This window comes from Mauremys reevesii, linkage group 3 (assembly GCF_016161935.1).
Source record: "Mauremys reevesii isolate NIE-2019 linkage group 3, ASM1616193v1, whole genome shotgun sequence".
In the NCBI taxonomy this organism is placed as follows: Eukaryota; Metazoa; Chordata; order Testudines; family Geoemydidae; genus Mauremys; species Mauremys reevesii.
This window is the reverse complement of record NC_052625.1, coordinates 70294006-70311388: the sequence shown is the minus strand read 5'-3', so window position 1 is coordinate 70311388 and position 17383 is coordinate 70294006. Positions and strand designations below refer to the sequence as shown.

Here is a 17383-nt window from a genome sequence, read left to right as displayed (position 1 = left end):
ATAGACAAATAGGAAATCTGAGAATGTGAGGGAAAAGGTTTGGAACTAATGCCCATGAGCTACTTGCATTCAGTGTAATAGACAGTGAATTCACAGAATAAAAGTTCTGAAAAATTAAGGAATCTACATAGTAAAGACCAGAGGAAGAAAGTAACAAAATCTGTCCATGTAGAAAATAGCATTGTTCTGAAGAATCCCATAAATACATACTAACTATAGCTGGCCTGAAAAAGAAGAATACAAGCAGAAAATGACCAATGTGGCTTCCAAATGACTGTCTCAAAGATCTGAGGTTTTAAAAATAAAATAATAAATGAAAAGAGGAGAGAGAGCTATACAAGAATGCATAAGGAAAAGGTAAGGACTGAGTTAATGCTAAGCAAGAGGGCAGAAGAGAATAATAATGAACTTTCATTAAAGCTTGTCTGAAAATATAGACAGAAAAAAAAAAACTTCTTTTTGTTTTCATTTTCTGTCCAGCCCCCTACAGCTGACTGGCAAATTGCCACTGAAAATTATTTGATGAACACTCAGATGCTTTAACAGTTAGTGTCATTTAAAAAAAAATCACAATTTCCAACCAGCTCTAGCTTTAGAGAACTATAACAGGGCGAAAGAAAAACTAGAGAAAGTAGTTCAGTAAATAAGGGGAGGGGGGTGACATGACATTTAAATTACTTGCCAAAGTCACGCAGCAAACCGGAGGCAGAGCCTGGAATAAATCCCATTAATCCTGTCTCCTGTTCCAGCTTTCTATCTCATACCTTTTCCAGGACTGGGCATGAGTCCACCGATAAGGGAAGGTGAAAGGACAACTTATAGTTGCTCCAACATCCTTCGACTCAATTGTATGTGGTACACGTTCTATATTTTTATATTTAGTTAACCTCTGTGTGACCTTGAAAGAAATGTAATATGGTAAGGGAATTTCTTTTCCAGCCTATGGCACTAAATCTAAATGCCATTCTTGTTTAATAAATAATGTAGTGAGCATACCCATAGCAACTGATGCTGTTTACGTATATTAAAACAAATTGCATTAGCAAGCTACATGGGGATCCTGCCATCAGGGCTCTGTGGGGCTAGTTTTTATATTCATTTTATAGTTCACTATCTGGCCCTTACTATTTTTGTCCTATCAGTTGGGGGAAAGTACAAATAATAAATAGAGAAGGCTCTATCGAGAAGTTCTGCTTAAAAATCAAAAGCATTTTTGACCCACAGTCTTCATCTCACAAAGAGGCAAACATTTTTTTTCGTACTCCTTTTATTGCTGCATGTAGAGCTGAGCAGAAGCAGAATGTGATGAGCCCATCACAAACCAGATAAAATGTGTAAAGGCCTTTATGGTTTGGTCAGAAGAATCTTCTTTAGCCTCTTTCTTCATGCATTACCCTTATACTAGAGATCGTCTGGGATGTTCCAGCTGAGAGGCCTTAGATTTGTATGTCTGGGGAAGAGACTTCTCAGTACAGGGCTCTTTGCTCCACTTTACAGCTGTAGCCATTGTGTCTCACAAGCAAGATATTCTCCTAGCAGGAGGACAAACAGCCTCCTCCAGGACCAACCTCAATATTACTGTGTTGATGGGCCAACACAGGACAAATGTACCTTAAGCAGCCATTCCCCTCCTTCTGTCCAAAATCCTAATGTTACACTTCTCTGATGAGCTGTTCTAAGGCATGAATTGTGAATGCTAAATTGTATTATACTGTTCAGTCATGAGGTGGTGCTGTGTAAAATACCTTATTTAAACTAAACTCACCAACACCTGGCAGAGCATTAAAGAATATGATGAACACATCTGTGTATAAACAAGCTCTGTAGCCAATCCATATCTGGTACAGAAGCACATGACATAGTGTTAGGAGTAAACTAAGAACAGAAACAGAAGAAAAACAGCAACACAGGTTACAGACAGAAGGAACACAGCAACAAAGGTGGCAGGATCTCATCAATATGTCACTCTTCAATTTTCCAGAGAACTTCAGCTTTGACAAACTTTCACTATGGGCAGACTAGAAAAAGTATTTACCAAGATTTTGAATTACAAACAAACTTTACAAAAACTGGAGATACACAGGTATATTCTTTATTTTATGCTGTGGGGAAGCAAGCAGAGCATATCTTTAAATCCTTTGACCTACTGAAGACAGTCACAAAGATGACTATTAAAGGGTTCTGGCTATGTTTGCTGCATACTTTCAACCTTAGAGAAATATGATTTTATGAAAGGGCATGTTTTCACCAGAGAATTCAAGAATCGGGGAACTGTTTAATGTTTTATAAGAGCTCTGCATACATCGGCTGAAAACTGATTTGGGGAATGCACAATGTGAAAATATCAGAGACAGGCTGGTTATTGGGTTAACAGATTAAATATTTTTCAGAGCAACTACAACTGAAGAGAGATTTAATCCTAGCTACAGCTATACAGAAAGTAAAGCAGTCTGAGCTGGTCAGAGAGCAAAACAAAGAGCAACTTGCAAAACTTGGAAAAACAAGTAGCTATCTTAGAAGTTGTTAACAGATGCAGCATGTGTGCTAAAAGACCCCTGAGGCAAGGAGCGAGAACTCCCAGGCTGAGGGGACAAATTCCAGCCTCCATGCACAAGGTGCAGGGAAAAGTCCTATCCCAAGACATGATGCATGTCCAGCCAGAGGCACATGGTGTAATAAATGCATGAACTGTGGGCATTTTGCAGCTGTTCGCTACACCAAAGCAGTCAGGGAGTTGATTTATATTACAGGCGATCAAGAGCTGTTGTTTCTGGGATCTATAACTTGTGATGACATAGAACCTTCCTGGGGAGTGAAATTGAATATTCATGGCAAGTCTATTTACTTTAAAATTGACTCAGGAGCTGATGTCACCCTCATCTCAGGAGGGACTTACAATCACCTTCAACCCCTTCCAGAGCTGAAGTCACCTGACAGCTCTGACTAGCCCTGGAGGTATTCTGAACTGCATGAGCCAGTTCACTACAGAAACAACTTACAAAGACACAAGCTTCAGACGGCATGTGATCAAAGAGCAGCAGCCTTCTCAGTTGCAGTGTTGCAGCCATGAATGGCCTACTACAAGGCCAGTCTTAGGGGAAAATGGTGCCCTGGGCGAACTTGTATTTTGGTGGGCCTGGTGCTCCCCCCCCCCCATTGCCTCTGGCCCCTGTGGGCTCCTAAGACTCTCCACCCTCCCTTCGCCCCTAACCCCTGCACTGTCTTCTGCACCACCTAATCCCTGCACCCACTCCATCCCTAACCCCTGCATCCCCCTCCTGCACCCACATGGGGAAACTGACCTGGATGCATGGAGCAGCTGGCATTGCTGCTCCCCCTCCAAAAGCTGCTCCTCTGTGTACCCCTAGGGGGCTATGGGGGTGGGGGGGAAGCAAGAAGCAATATCAGGTCACTTTCCCTCTCTGGGCTGCGTAAGGAGAGGGCATGCGAGCAGCAGCTCCTGATGCCTCACAGCACAAACCAGGTGGGGAAAGTGACCTGGATGCAGGGAACCCTGGTGTTGTGTGTGTTGCGGCAACTGTGTGAGGGAGACTGTGTTGGTGGAATGTGTGAGAATGTGTGTGTGAGATAGAGCGTGTGTGTATGTGCGTCGTGGGAGTGTCAGACTGTGTGCATGTGTGAGAGCGTGTGTGTGTGTATGTGTATGTAAGAGACTGTGTGTCGGGGGAGTGTGTGTGTGTGTTGAGGGGAGTGTGTGTGCGCCTGATTATGTCACCTTGCTGTCTCTTTAAGAAAGCGCTCTGGAGCTTGAAGGCTTGTTCAGACACAAGCAGCTGCTGGCAGAAACCCAGAGAGGCAGCAGCACAGACATGTTCCCCCCTGTCCCGCCACCTCAGCTCAGTGGAGACCAGGTACGCAGTGGGGGGAGGAGGACACCCTACCTTCAGGGCCCCTACCTGCTCTGCACAGCAGACAGGATGCTTGCGGCGAGCAGCCTGGTCAGGGGAGACTTGTCAGGGGGGAGAGAAGCAGTGGTGGCTGGAGACAGCAGTGGAGCAGGTGGGAGGAGGGGCGCCCCTGCTCTGAAGGAGTCACCTGAGTGGTCGTCCAACAGCCCCCTTGCAGCTCTGGTCCCTCCGCCCTCTCCAGATGCTGTTGCTTGCCTGCCTGGCTCCCTCTGTCAGCCCAGCTGGCTCTTGGCAGGTCAGGTGGGACTCAGATACCAAATCCTGCGCATGGTGCTCTCTTTAGCTACTGCCCAGGCCGCTGCCTTAGCCACCCACCCCCATGGCCAGCCCCGGCCTACTGAGAAAGGTGGAAGAACTCAATGGAAGATTTGATGATATTGGACTTTTGAAAGGAGATCCAGTACAAATCAACTTGAGATGATGATGCTGAACCATACCGTGTACAAACACTTCTACTAGAGAGACTTCGGAAGAGACTAGCTTCAGACTTATGCAGGTTTAGAGGACATCATTACCTAGTCATAATGGACAATTTTTCCAGGTATTTAGATGTACTTGAAAGGCACAATATGTTGCAGTGTTATTGAGAAACAGAAGTGCATTTTTGCTCACTTCAGTATTCTAGAACAACTAGTGACAGACAGTGGACCACAATTCACTTCAAGAGAACTTTTCATTCCAAATGAGATATGATTTTGATCCTATTGTGAGCAGCCCATGTTACCCATCCGGGGTTTTGTTGGACTATATCCAGTAGCTATTATCGGTGCTTATCTGTAACTCTAAAGAGCAAGGAATGGATCTTCATACTATAAGATTTTCTTGGCTGTCTGTACAGATCTTACTCTCTCCATTCATTTTAATGCCATAAAGTCAAATGCTGCCATCCTTACTCTCTCACTAGTCTCAATGGGACCTTTGCTTGAATAAAGGCAAGGGGGTTGATTTTTCGCTCCCTACTCAGTCCATTCGCCAATGGCAGTTTTGTCTGAATAAGGGCTGCCTGGTTTGCCCCATTTGCATTTTAATTAATTAGCACTACAGAGCCAGTAGAGGGAGAACATGGGTACAAGTCTTGGTTTTTACCTGTGTCCTATATATACAATATCAGTTTGGGCTTTTGTTTTCACTTCATGCTGAAGCAATGATTTTTTTTTAAGAGTTATTAGATCATTAAAATATAGATGATCCTCCCTCCCTCAGATTTTAACAGCTTTAATGTAAGTCACATTTTTGGATTAAGCCACATAGGCAGATGACATGAAACTATGTGATGAGGTTAAGACATAGATGCAGCTGTTTTACAGGACTAATGGGCTCAGAAGTGGAACATGACATTTAATGACTGTCAGTGTAAGGTGGTGCTCTTGCGTCGAAATAATGCCCAAGGTAGGTATAGTTTTAAATGGTACTGAATTAGTTACTACAGCAGAGGGAAAAGATCTGGGTGTATCAATAGCGCCAACATCCGAATTCTCAGACTAGTGTGCAGCACCAGTGAAGAAAGTTGATAAGCTACTGGTTTGTGTTAAGAGGGGTATATTGTTCATTTCTAAGGATATTGTGCTACCACTTAATAAAGCACTGGTTAGACCCCATTAAGAGTAGTGTTTCAGTCACTTTATTGGGAAAGAGTTGTAGTTAAATGGGAGACACTACGGAATAAGGACAATTACAATGATACTACATCCAATTCATTTTTTTAAATGGACTAGGTTTCAGGTTAGTAATGTTCCTTTGAACTAACTAGCCAGTCTATAAACTGTATTTGGGTTTTGGTACTTCCCTCTGCAAATGAGAGATAGGAGAGGTTGGTGCTTCCTGGACTACAGTAAATCAGGAGATAGCAGAAGGACCCAGTCCACTTTACTGCATCTATAACAACTGCTTTTAATTGGCCTTATGTTATTGTCTATCAGTTAAAAAGAATTGTTGGCCACTTTGGGCCAGGCTGGAGTTGAAGTGTCTATACTAAAAACTCCTACAGAGTGGTGATTTTACAAGTTTCATTATTTGTTATACTAGTATATATGCATCATTCTTGTGTAACTGAGCATAGAGACAGTAAAAAGGGATTACTAATTTAGATACATTAATTTGACTGAATAATTAACACACAAAAGCTCCTGAGTCCTGGCTTGAATAGATACATATCCTGAAGGCTTACAGTTGTTGTAGAGACGCTGACACAAAGTAAAAGACAGGCATGGCCAAACGTAATCCATGGACTTCAACAACGCAGTTATCATCCACCATCATCTGTCTTACATCGGCATGCCCTGTGGAAACTGCACATCCCGGCATGCAATGTTCTGTCTTGATCTAGGCCATGGGATATCCCATTGTATGCTACATACTGTGCTTTCTATAGGCTGCACTTCTGAAGGCGGCTTCAGTCTGATCCATTTTAGGCAAATTGGCAATACAGCCTCCTCCCTTGCCAAAAGTTTTCGGCATCCTTGGCATAAGGTACAAATTCAGTAGATTTGCTTTTGCTAAGTGACCTTCACATTCTTCTTTTGCAGAATGTCAGTGGCTCTCTGTTGCTAGTTTCTTTTCAAACATTTACAAAAGTTGCAACAGCTAAGTCTGACAGAGTCAGTAACTTAGTGAAGTAGGTCAAAACTATCCCCACGTTAGTAAGTAGCTAAAATACTGCTGCATGTTCATTCTTTTGGATCTATGTGTCCTGTGTTTTTGAGTGGATGTTGCTGGTACTAATTAGAGATCAAAATTTAAACACATGCTACCTCCATTGCAGATGGGAAGAAGGAAATAACCTTAGCAGGCGGATTACCCCAGTCTACCCACCTATCCCTTACAATTCAATGTCAAGTCTTCACAACCTGAATTAATTACCCAAATATGACTGATTTGGATGGGTTGGGAGTCAAATATTGTTTATCAGCACTTGACACCACTGCTATAAAATGATGGTGTTTGTATGTTTAGGCATGGGGAACAGACTGCAAGACAAGGACCTTTTTTAAAAAAAAAAAAAAAAAAAGCCTATTAGATGAAAAAGGTAATATGATCTAGATTTCCCCTTGGTAGACTCTCTTCTCTCCCAACTTATGCAAAATTACTTTTTTTTTAAAATGACAATACAACTTTAAGTGGGCAAAGTTAAAAATCAGAGCCAAGAAGGCACAGTAGTGTATAGATGGGGGACTGGAATGGGCATCAGAGCTGGATATTCTCCAGCTCTGATTTGCCACTGACTCTCTGTGTGCCACCTTGGGAAATCCATTAACCACAGTTTACCTTCTTTTCCCCATCTGTAATAATAGTGTTCATCCACATTTGTAAAGTGCTTTGATATCTGGATGGAAAGCACTGTTCTGTGCAAAATATTCTTACTATTTAAGCACTAAAACTGGAATGAAATTAGGGGATATTATTGAACAACACAACTGCAGACCTCCATAGCATATTGTTGTAAACACTGGACAAAGATAGATTTTACTATCCTAATAGGACACTAACTTTCCTACCAAAACACCAGTGATCTACCACAACTCCCACTTTCCAGACTAGTAAATGTGTTAAACATAGTGCTGACTTTCTCTTCTGTTAAGATTAATGAGGGTTCTGATTTGTTTACAGTACTTTCTCATGCAGACCATCTATCACAAGATTCAGGAGACCTGCATTCTATTGCCAACTCTAGCAGGGCATATTATAATAGCCATATCACTTAACTTTCCCCAGCTCTAAAATATGGATAATGATGTTTACTGACCTTTGTAAAGTATATTGAGATCTATGGATTAAGAGTGCTGTGTAGGTCCTATATTCATATTATTCCAAAGAGTATGCTCATGTTTGGAACTCTTAATACATGTGTTACTAGTCAGTGGGAGAAGGCGTCTAGTATTTTTCCTGACTCCCCGACAGATTAATCCTAAAAGAAAGTCAGCAATTTTCATTTGTCCCTTTACATGACATGACATGAAAAATCCAAGCAGGCCTCTCAAAACCAACTACCAAGGAACAAATGGGAATCCACGCAGTGATAAATGAACCCTTCTGGGCAGGCATGACAACTGCCTCTGCCCTCAGGCCCTCTCTTATAATTGTTTCCCTGGCTCATGGAAAATTTGTGTTCAGGCTGGCCTCAATTCTGTTTTCAGTTACTGCAAAATAAAAGTCAAAGAAGAAGCCACAAACCCTTCAGTCCACAGGAAAAAGTTATTAATGGGATCACCACTCCTTTTAACATTCTGAGAAAGTGTAAAGTAAATTGGTAATGGGCCCAAGATTAGTGTTTTAAAAATCACCACTCTAATATGTATTGGTTAAGAAACATGATTCCATCTCTTTGGATTTTCCTTATTATATGGGTATGATTTAGGCCAGGGGTGGGCAAACTACGTCCCAGAGGCTGCATCCAGCCCTTCAGACATTTTAATCTGGCTCTTGAGCTCCCGCCAGGGAGTGGCGTCCGAGGCTTTCCTGCTCCGGTGCTCCAGCTGGGGAGTGGGGTTGGGGGCTTGCCTGCTCTGCACATGCATACTGCTTCTCTGCATGGCTCCCAGATGCAGTGGCATGTCCCCCTCCGGCTACAGATGCTTCCCCTGCCCCAAGCGCCGCCCTTGCAGCTCCCACTGGCCGGGCATGGCCAATGGGATCTGCAGGGGTGGCATCTGCAGATGAGGCAGCGCGCAGCACTACCTGGCCACACCTCCACGTAGGAGACGGAGGGGGGACATGCTGCTGCTTCTGGGAGCTGCTTGCGGTAAGTGCCGCCCAGAGCCTGCACCCCGACCCCCTGCCCCAGCCCTGATCCCCGTCCTGCCTCTGAACCTCTCAGTCCCAGCCCGGAGCACCCTCCTGCACACCCAACCCCTCATCCCTGCCCCAGAGCCTGCACCCCCAATGGAACCCCTGCCACCTTCCCCCCCACACACACCCACACTCCTGCCCCAGCCCAGAGCCCCTTCCCGCACCCAGAACTCCTCATTTCTGGCCCCACCCCAGACCCTGCACCCCCAGCTGGAGCCGTCACCCCCTCTTGCATCCCAACTGCCAGTTTTGTGAGCATTCATAGCCCCGCATAAAATTTCCATACCCAGATGTGGCCTCGGGCCAAAAAACTTGTCCACTCCTGATTTAGGCATATAACAAACCTCCCATGTGACCACATTTGAAGGTCAAAACCTCACTTGCATTCCATGGGCCATTTCTAGATGTATCTGAATTCACACCCACAAATTGTGTTAATTTGTTCTGAAGGCCAGTTTTCTACCATGCTAGGATTCAGACCCATCAGACGAGGTCACTCAGTTCTATGTACTGTTAACCCTTCTGCTCCCCTCCCCCAATATTCTACAGTAAGATTACTGTAAACTTCAATCTTTTATTGCTATAGAATACAAGTATTGTGACTGTAATTCTGTTTAAGGACTGAGCTGGATATGCCAGGACAAGAAGGCTCCTTACTCCTTCTCCCACCACCACCGTGCAGTCACGTAAGGGACTCCTAGAACCTAATCCTCAGTGACCTTCGGCACTTAACTATGCTGTGCCTCTTTTTACCATCTGTAAACTGAGGATGAAAACAACTGTGCCTTCCAGAAGTGTTGTGAGGTTTATCTAACATTTGTAAATTGCTTTGAGATCCTCTGGTGAAAGACACAAATGATATACAAGTGTAAAATATCTTCATTCTCAGATTTGACACCAATACACATTTCCAGCAATGTGATATTTTACCAATAGTACAATGACCCTTGAAAGCCCTGTAATTTGCTGTTGTAATGTTCCTTGTTATTCCTGAGTACATTTACACTTTTTGAATTCCTAATATTACATTTCAGTGATTGGAATGCTGTAGTCTCATCATCACACAGTCAGCTTTGCATTACTGCTTTTTGAGGTGAGTTAGAAAATCAGAGTTTTAGTTTTAATAGCAGTTTTTTATTTTTTTTGCAACTAATCTTTTTCTCACTGTCTGAGTAATTGAATTTGTTGGTGACCTAGTTCCAGTTATAGAAAAATAGGTTACTCGCTATCCCTGGCTTTTTGTACCTTGACCTTAAAATGGTTTCAGTAATTAGACTTTTTCTGAAAATAAATTTTATAGATGTTAACAACTGCTCCTTAGTTTCATTGCATTTCTTATAAAAAATAATATTTCCATGTAGCTTTGGTAATTCCTTTTTTAGAATCCATAATTCAGAGATTTGGTGATTATTATAACCAATTGAAAACAGGGTTATAGTCTAGAGTTTAATGGTTGTTATTTCACTTTCTGTCAGGATCCCATCAAGGGCAGTAAGGGCCAAGGGTCAGAGCAAAGGCAAACCTGAGGCTGTGAGTACCAGAGGAATTCATATTTCAATTTGTTCTTCTCTATCACCCTGCGTCAGCACTGTAGTCTTCTCTCTCTCACCCAATATCTGGGTTTGGATTATTTTACCTTCCTACATTTCTAATCTTTCTAGAACCCTTTGTATTTATGATTTCTCTGTTCTTGCTGGCATTTTCACCTCCTCTCACATTGTGTGCTTTTCTATAAAGTAGTCCCCCCCCCCCCGACACCTTGAATATCTGCAAACAGGACATGGATTATCATGGGGACCTTTTTCGATTTTTGATCATTTAAAATATCCATCACAGATTTGTATCTTGTTTTCAACACCTATAATGCAGTTCAGGATCCTGGTTGCTGACATGGCTTATTCATGAGTTAATTTTATCATTGTATAATTATTAATTAATTTATTTTGATTCATTTTACACAGTTTTGTTGAGTCCCTTTGAATGATGACGGATACCAACTTTGAAAGCCAGCACCCATTTCCAGAAAGATCAATTAAAATAACATTGTGCCCTTAGTAAGGATCATAAAATGGAGCAGGTATTTAGGTTCCCCTCCCTCTCCCCCCCCCCCCCCGCGCATAGAAAAGGGTTAACCCTCTGCACAGTAAGTGGTTTCCAGACTCTGCTTCAAAAATAGATCTTTTCAAAGAATTTTTCCTTTTCTGGACTTCTCCTATCCTCTCCCTAGTTACAGCTGGAAAAAAAAAGTGAACAACTCTGGGACCTAAAGACAGAAAATCATCCTAACTAGGTCACAAAACACATTCACAGTCTTCAGGCCAGTGTCAGCAATACAAAATAGTAAGCTATCAAAATACAGAGGCCAAACAACTCCACAATGCCATCTAGTGGCTTCTCTGTGGCAAGTTGTTTTCTTTCTCAGAGGATATGGACAATGTTTACAGAAATTATCAGCTATATAAAACCTCAAGGAAGATTAAATGTCCTGGATGTAACTACAGACAGTAGTAATGAACATAGGGCTACAATTGAAATAGAATTGGCGGGGGAATAGTAATAAGTGCAATATTTTCCTTTGTTTGGTTTCTAAATGTGTCGTGTAGTGCATAGAGAGACAAGATAGAATGCAAGTCACGTGAGTTAGAAGGATATACATGCCCATCAAGAGGTTCTCATAATTTCGTGGCAGTGTCGGTCCCAATTCTCCAAGCTGAGCAGTACTGAGCAAGCTCATCTCTAACTGACTCCAGTTGATCTCCTTGGCTAGTATGGGAAAAGCTCCCCTCACCACCACCCCGCTCCTGTTTGTCTATTTTAATCTTCCTCTCTCCCTTTCGCACAGTCTGAGAATCCCAGAGGAGCAGTTAGTGAATTCAGCATAAGCTGTAGCCAGAATCTCACACAACCTCAGATAGGCCATTGGCAGCAACTCTGTGATTGGGATGTGTGTGGTGCAGAGAGACTGGAAAAATGGGTGGTGTAACTCACTGTCATGGTTGGAGGACATATCACAATTTGGTCAAATGAACAGAGCAGAAGCATTAAGAGGCCAGAGAAGGGCAATGTAGCGTAACAGTTACTGAAAAATAGCTTACTTTCTCATTTTTACTATATAGTTATAAAATAAATCAATTTAAATATAAATATTGTGCTTACATTTCAGTGTATAGTATATAGAGCAGTATAAACAAGTCATTGGCTGTATGAAATTTAGTTTGTGCTGACTTCACTAGTGCGTTTTATGTAGCCTGTTGTAAAACTAGGCAAATATCTAGATGAGTTGATGTATCCCCGGAAGACCTCTGGGTACCCCTGATTGAGAACCAGTGGTGTATGGTCTGTCTCACTCAGCCTGAAAATGAAAAACAGAATTTTTTAATAAAAGCATTTAATTTTCAGTTTAAAAATTATTTTTTTTAATTTGGTTGTTGTGTTTGAAAAACGGAACATTTTTAACAGAAAACAAAAGGTTTTAAGTTGGGGTTTGGGGCAGTTTTTTGGGCAGAGGGTTGTTTTTGTTGAAATCACAGGATGTTTTTTGGGGGGAAATAAATTTCCTGAAGGGGGGGGGAAGGCATTTTTCAACCATCTCTCCTAGTATTCTCCAGATGTCATCCGACCATAAGTCAAATGTTGCCAGCTTGGAACATTACCTGCAGTAGCTGGTACAGGTCTTCCAAAGGTGTTCACCCTCCTTTTTTTTTGGTGGTTTGATCAGCCAGAAAATAGTTAACAATTTTGACATCTAGCCTATACTCATTATGCTGAAGCTTTAACACCCCATTTAGACAAATAGGGCAGTTCACATCTCTTATAGCTATTGCCTGCAGCAAAATCTCTCAGACTTCAAACTGATGATTGATTTAGACTCAGGGCACATCTGCACTGGCAAAGTTACAGCGCTGCTGAGAGAGTGCAGAAGGAAAACTGCTGTTGTGTGTTCACACTGACAGCTGCCTGTGCAATGGCGTGTTCACACTTGCAGCACTTGCAGCGCTATTTGGAGTGGTGCACTCTGGGCAGCTATCCCACAGAGCACCTCTTTCTCTTTTGCTGCTAAGACTTGTGGGAAGGTGGAGGGGGTCGCGGGGCATCCTGGGTCCTTTCAGACTGCAGGAATGGATCCTGAACTGCTGACCAGTATGCTGCTCGCTCTGGCCAACACGTTACGAGTGGCAGTGGAGTTATTCCTTAAACTACAAATTCAAGAAGAGTGGACGTTGATCTTGCCATGTGTAATAGCTACGACACAAGATTGCTTGTGGCTTTCACGGAGGCGCTGACCAAAGTGGAACGCCGCTTTTGGGCTTGGGAAACAAGCACTAAGTGGTGGGATCACATCATGATGCACGTCTGGGATGACGAGCAGTGGCAGCAGAACTTTCGGATGAGGAAAGCCACATTCATGGGACTGTGTGATGAGCTCGACCTAGCCCTGCGGCACAAGGACACAAGAATGAGAGCTGACCTGTTGCTGGAGACGTGTGTGGCAATTGCACCATGGAAGCTGGCTACTCCAGACTGCTACCAATCGGTTGCTAACCAGTTCGGAGTGGGAAAGTCGACTGTTGGAGTCATGTTGATGGACGTGTGCAAGGCCATTAATCACATCCTGCTCTGAAAGACCGTGACTCTGGGCAACGTGTGTGACATTGTGAATGGCTTTGCACAAATGGGCTTCTCTAACTGTGGAGGGGCGATAGATAGCGCACACATTCCAATTCTGGCACCAGACCACCTAGCCACTAAGTACATTAATTGCAAGAGGTATTTCTCAATGGTTCTCCAGGTGGTTGTGGATCACCGTGGGCATTTCACAGACAATGCAGGTTGGTCCAGAAAGGTGCATGACGCACGCATCTTTCGAAACAGTGGCTTGTTCAGGAAGTTGCAAGCAGGGACTTTCTTCCCGCACCAGAAGATCACTGTAGAGGAAGTCAAAATGCCCATTGTGATCCTGGGAGACCCCGCCAACCCTTTAATGCCGTGGCTTATGAAGCCTTACACAGGGCAACTTAACAGCAGCAAGGAGCGGTTCAACAACAGGTTGAGCAAGTGCAGAATGTGGAGTGTGCATTTGGCGGTTTAAAAACCCCCTGGAGATGCCTGTATGGGAAGCTGGACATGGCCGATGACAATATTCCTATGCTTATAGCCGCGTGCTGTATGCGTCATAATATTTTTGAAGGGAAGGGTGAAAGCTTCACTCAGACTGGACTGCTGAGGCTCAGCACCTGGAGGCTGAGTTTGAACAGTCAGAGACCAGGGCTATTAGAGGGGCACAGCCAGGAGGTTGATAACAGTGTGTTGGCGGTGTGCATGAGAGAGTGTGTTGTGACAGCGTCTGCAGGGGAGGGCAGGCGTGGAGCTGCGTGGTTTAAAGAGCTAGTATCACCTGGAGGCTGGAGCATGTCCACCTGGCACTCCATAACTGTTAAGAGCCACTCCGTGGCTTCTTTCTGGTGTGCTGCATTCTCCTTTCGGTCCCTCTGCTCACTGTCCTGCCACTCCTTCAGTTCCTGTTTCTCGTCGGCAGAGTGCATCATAACTTCATGCAGAAAGTCCTCCTTAGTTCGTTGTGGCCGCTTTCTAATTCTGTGCAGCCATTCTGCTGTCAATAAGGGAGGCTGGGCTCCTGAGGTCATCTCTGTGAAGTTTAAATGCAACATTTTACAGAAGCACTGTTGTTTGCAATACACACAACACTGTTTCAGTGCTTTAAAACACAGCCAGTACTCACACACCTGTCACTAACTGACTGACCCCAGGCAAGCACACATGAGCCACAAGACCCCCAAAATGGTGAGTAGCTGCAGGAGCAGGGTGAATCACTCTTCTTGGACCCTGCTGTACACTGGGCATGTGGCTCTTCAGGAGAGCCAGCACTGTAGGGGGGACTTCATAATCATTCCTGTCCCCACACTTTCCACAGGAGGTGGTCATTATGGAAGATGTCTCGCTGCTGAGGGTGAGCAGGAAATCAAGGGAGGGTCTTCTCCAAGCCTGCGGCTTCCGCCCTGGTCCCTATGTGGCTTACCTGTGTGCAGCAATGGTCCCCTCCCCCACCCCCGTGACAGCACAGTGGCACGGTAAAGTTACTGTTAATGGGGCAAGAAACAAAGCAGCTCTGCCAAGGAACCTGCGGCAGCAGATTGCCCAGTATCTCCACGAGAGTTTCCTGGAGATCTGAGGGGGATTCCCGTCAAGTGAGGGAGTCTATCAACAGCCTGTTCCACCACTCAGACTAAGCATGCAGTGGAAGACAAGCCTGCTTTCTGCAACCCTCCTGCCACCAACAGATCACTTCAGCAATTCTCAAAATCAGATCCACTTACCAGGGGCCTCCTCTCCTGTTTGCGCTTCACCAAAATCCGACTGCTGTGACTGACTAGGCTCCTCCAGAGTAGAAAAGAGCTTCTGACTGCATGCATCTCTGGCCTCCTGTCCGCCAGAGACGAATTTCTTGAGAAAACTAAAAGGTAGTTGGACAAAATATTTGTGAGTATGAAAATTTGAAAAGTTAATGATTAATTTTTGTAAAACTTACAAAATGTTTTCTGGAATTCATGCCTCAAAAATGGTTTGCTCTACCATCTCCAAATTAGTCTTTTCTTCCTGTTACCTTCAATAAAGAAATGATATCTTTGAGTATTGTAGGAAGGTTAGGGTGGTTAATTTTGGTGGTGTTTGCTGCAAGTCAAGCTGTTGAGAACTGTCAGTGAGCTGGTGGCATTTATAGACTCTGCCAGAAGGAGAATAAATCATCAGGGCTGGGACTCCTGCAACATTTATTAGGGAGACTCACCAATTCTGGGGAGCTCGCAAAGCTTGCTGCTGGGACTGAAAATTTTATAAACTGTGCATGAGTGGGACTGCAACTGGAGCTTATTCCTAATGAAGCTTCTAAACTACTGTAGAACAGAAATTCTGACACGCATGACTTCAGCTTCTTCCCTGCATTATTCTTTTTCATAGGAGTTTTAGACTCTTGTGCCTTAATTATGGTGTAGTTTAGGTCATGACCTTTCTTGATACTGCTGGATTTTAATACTTCCTCCCATTTCACCTAATTCTCTTAATTTCATAATTCCTAAAATTTTGCTTTCCCTGAAGATCAAATATTCTTGCACTCATTCTTTACTATGTTGAATTCAGTAACTGCACAGTCATTGGTTCCAAGCTTCTCTGTTGTTCTCCCTTTCCAAAGTATATCTTCTTTTATTAAGTAGTAAATCCTGGCTGGCTTGTCCTCATTGAGGTCTCTTCCTTCATGATTATAAAGTGGGATTCTGCATGGATTTGGAACCTCTTTCATGCATGTTTGGCTGTATTAAAATCCACAGGAATAAGATGTCTTGTAGTTTTTAATACCATAAGCACTAGTCCAGGAACTTTTCATTTTTTTCCATTTCTGGTCCCGTGTAGCAGAAGCTCACTGTTGTTTCTCCTTTATTTTTTATATCTTTCTTTGCCTATGTGATTTTATGACTAGGCTCTTCTTCATTGTGGAACTGTACGTTTATTGGCTCTATAAGCACTTATACAGAGCTTTTCCTCCACCTCTTCCTCCCTTTCTATCTTTGCTAACCTTCTGTTTTGATATTCCATTTATGAGGCTTATCCTGCCAGATTTCATTATTCCCACAAAGAATTAATCCTCATCATTCAAGCAACACTTCTAGCTATTCTTAATTGTTTTCCATATTCGGCCACATTGTGTATTAACATTAATGATGCAAGGTAAGAGAGTTAATCACTTCTTAAGCTTCAGGGTGTAAGATTATTGTTGAGGATGGGTCAGGATAGAATTTCTTTCCTATACACAGAATTACTTAATTGCCTGGATGCATTGTGATGTATCCATCCTTGCCACTTTATTGGTTTTTTTTTCTGAAACATCAGGTTATCTATGGGACCTAGTCCTGCTTCCATTTCAATAAATGAAGAGAGTTCCATTGACTACACTGTGAGCAGGACTGGACTCTTCACCACTTCCAGAAGCAGACTAGCAGAACAGATTGCCTGTTCCAGGAGGCAAATTCTGTTTCTAAATTGGATTTTCAAAAATATTTTTGAGTTATGCAAGAGCAAGAAAAGTGTGTGTGGGGGGGATCAGAACCAGTGAAAACAGAGGAATAATGCTCCTCTGGGGATTTTAAGCACTGGACTGAGTCTCAAGGGATCTGGATCCAATTCCCAGCTCAGTTACAGACTTTCTTTATGACGTTGGAATGTTGGTTAGTCTCTCTGTGCCTCAGTTACCCACCTGTGAAATGGAGATGATGAAACTCCCTTTCTCCCACTCTGTCTTGCCTATTTAGTTTGTAAGTTCATCAGAGCCTGGACTGTCTCTTACTTTGTGTGTGTACAGTCTCTAGCGTTCATGGGTGGTGGGTATAATAGGACAGGGAAAGCTCTGCCGTCCCTGACTGCAGCTGCTGCCATGGAGCTCTGGGCTGGGGCTGCTCCGGCCCTGGGTCTGCTTGGGCCCCCACTGGGGCTGCTCGGGCTGGGGCTCGGTTGGCCAGCTAGGGCTGCTGGGGGCTCCTCTGGTTGTGGGGGGAGGGAGCAGCTCGGGGTTCCAACTGGCCCGGGGCTTCTCCGGACCTGGAGGGGGACTCAGGGCTCTGGCTGCGGGGGGCGTGACCTTGTGCAGAAGGGATGGGGCC

The 17383-nt window shown here is 43.7% G+C and overlaps 1 protein-coding gene across 1 annotated transcript in view; it reads left to right on the top strand.

Moving 5' to 3' along the window:
• The first annotated feature begins 2668 nt into the window (after positions 1 to 2668).
• SCCPDH (saccharopine dehydrogenase (putative)) overlaps positions 2669 to 17383 on the top strand; it is a 36106-nt gene continuing 21391 nt past the window's right edge. The window contains exon 1 of the mRNA XM_039530694.1: positions 2669 to 2831. Within this exon, the coding sequence (XP_039386628.1) occupies positions 2684 to 2831 (148 nt within the window). The 5' untranslated portion in view covers positions 2669 to 2683. The remainder of the gene's footprint in view (positions 2832 to 17383) is intronic.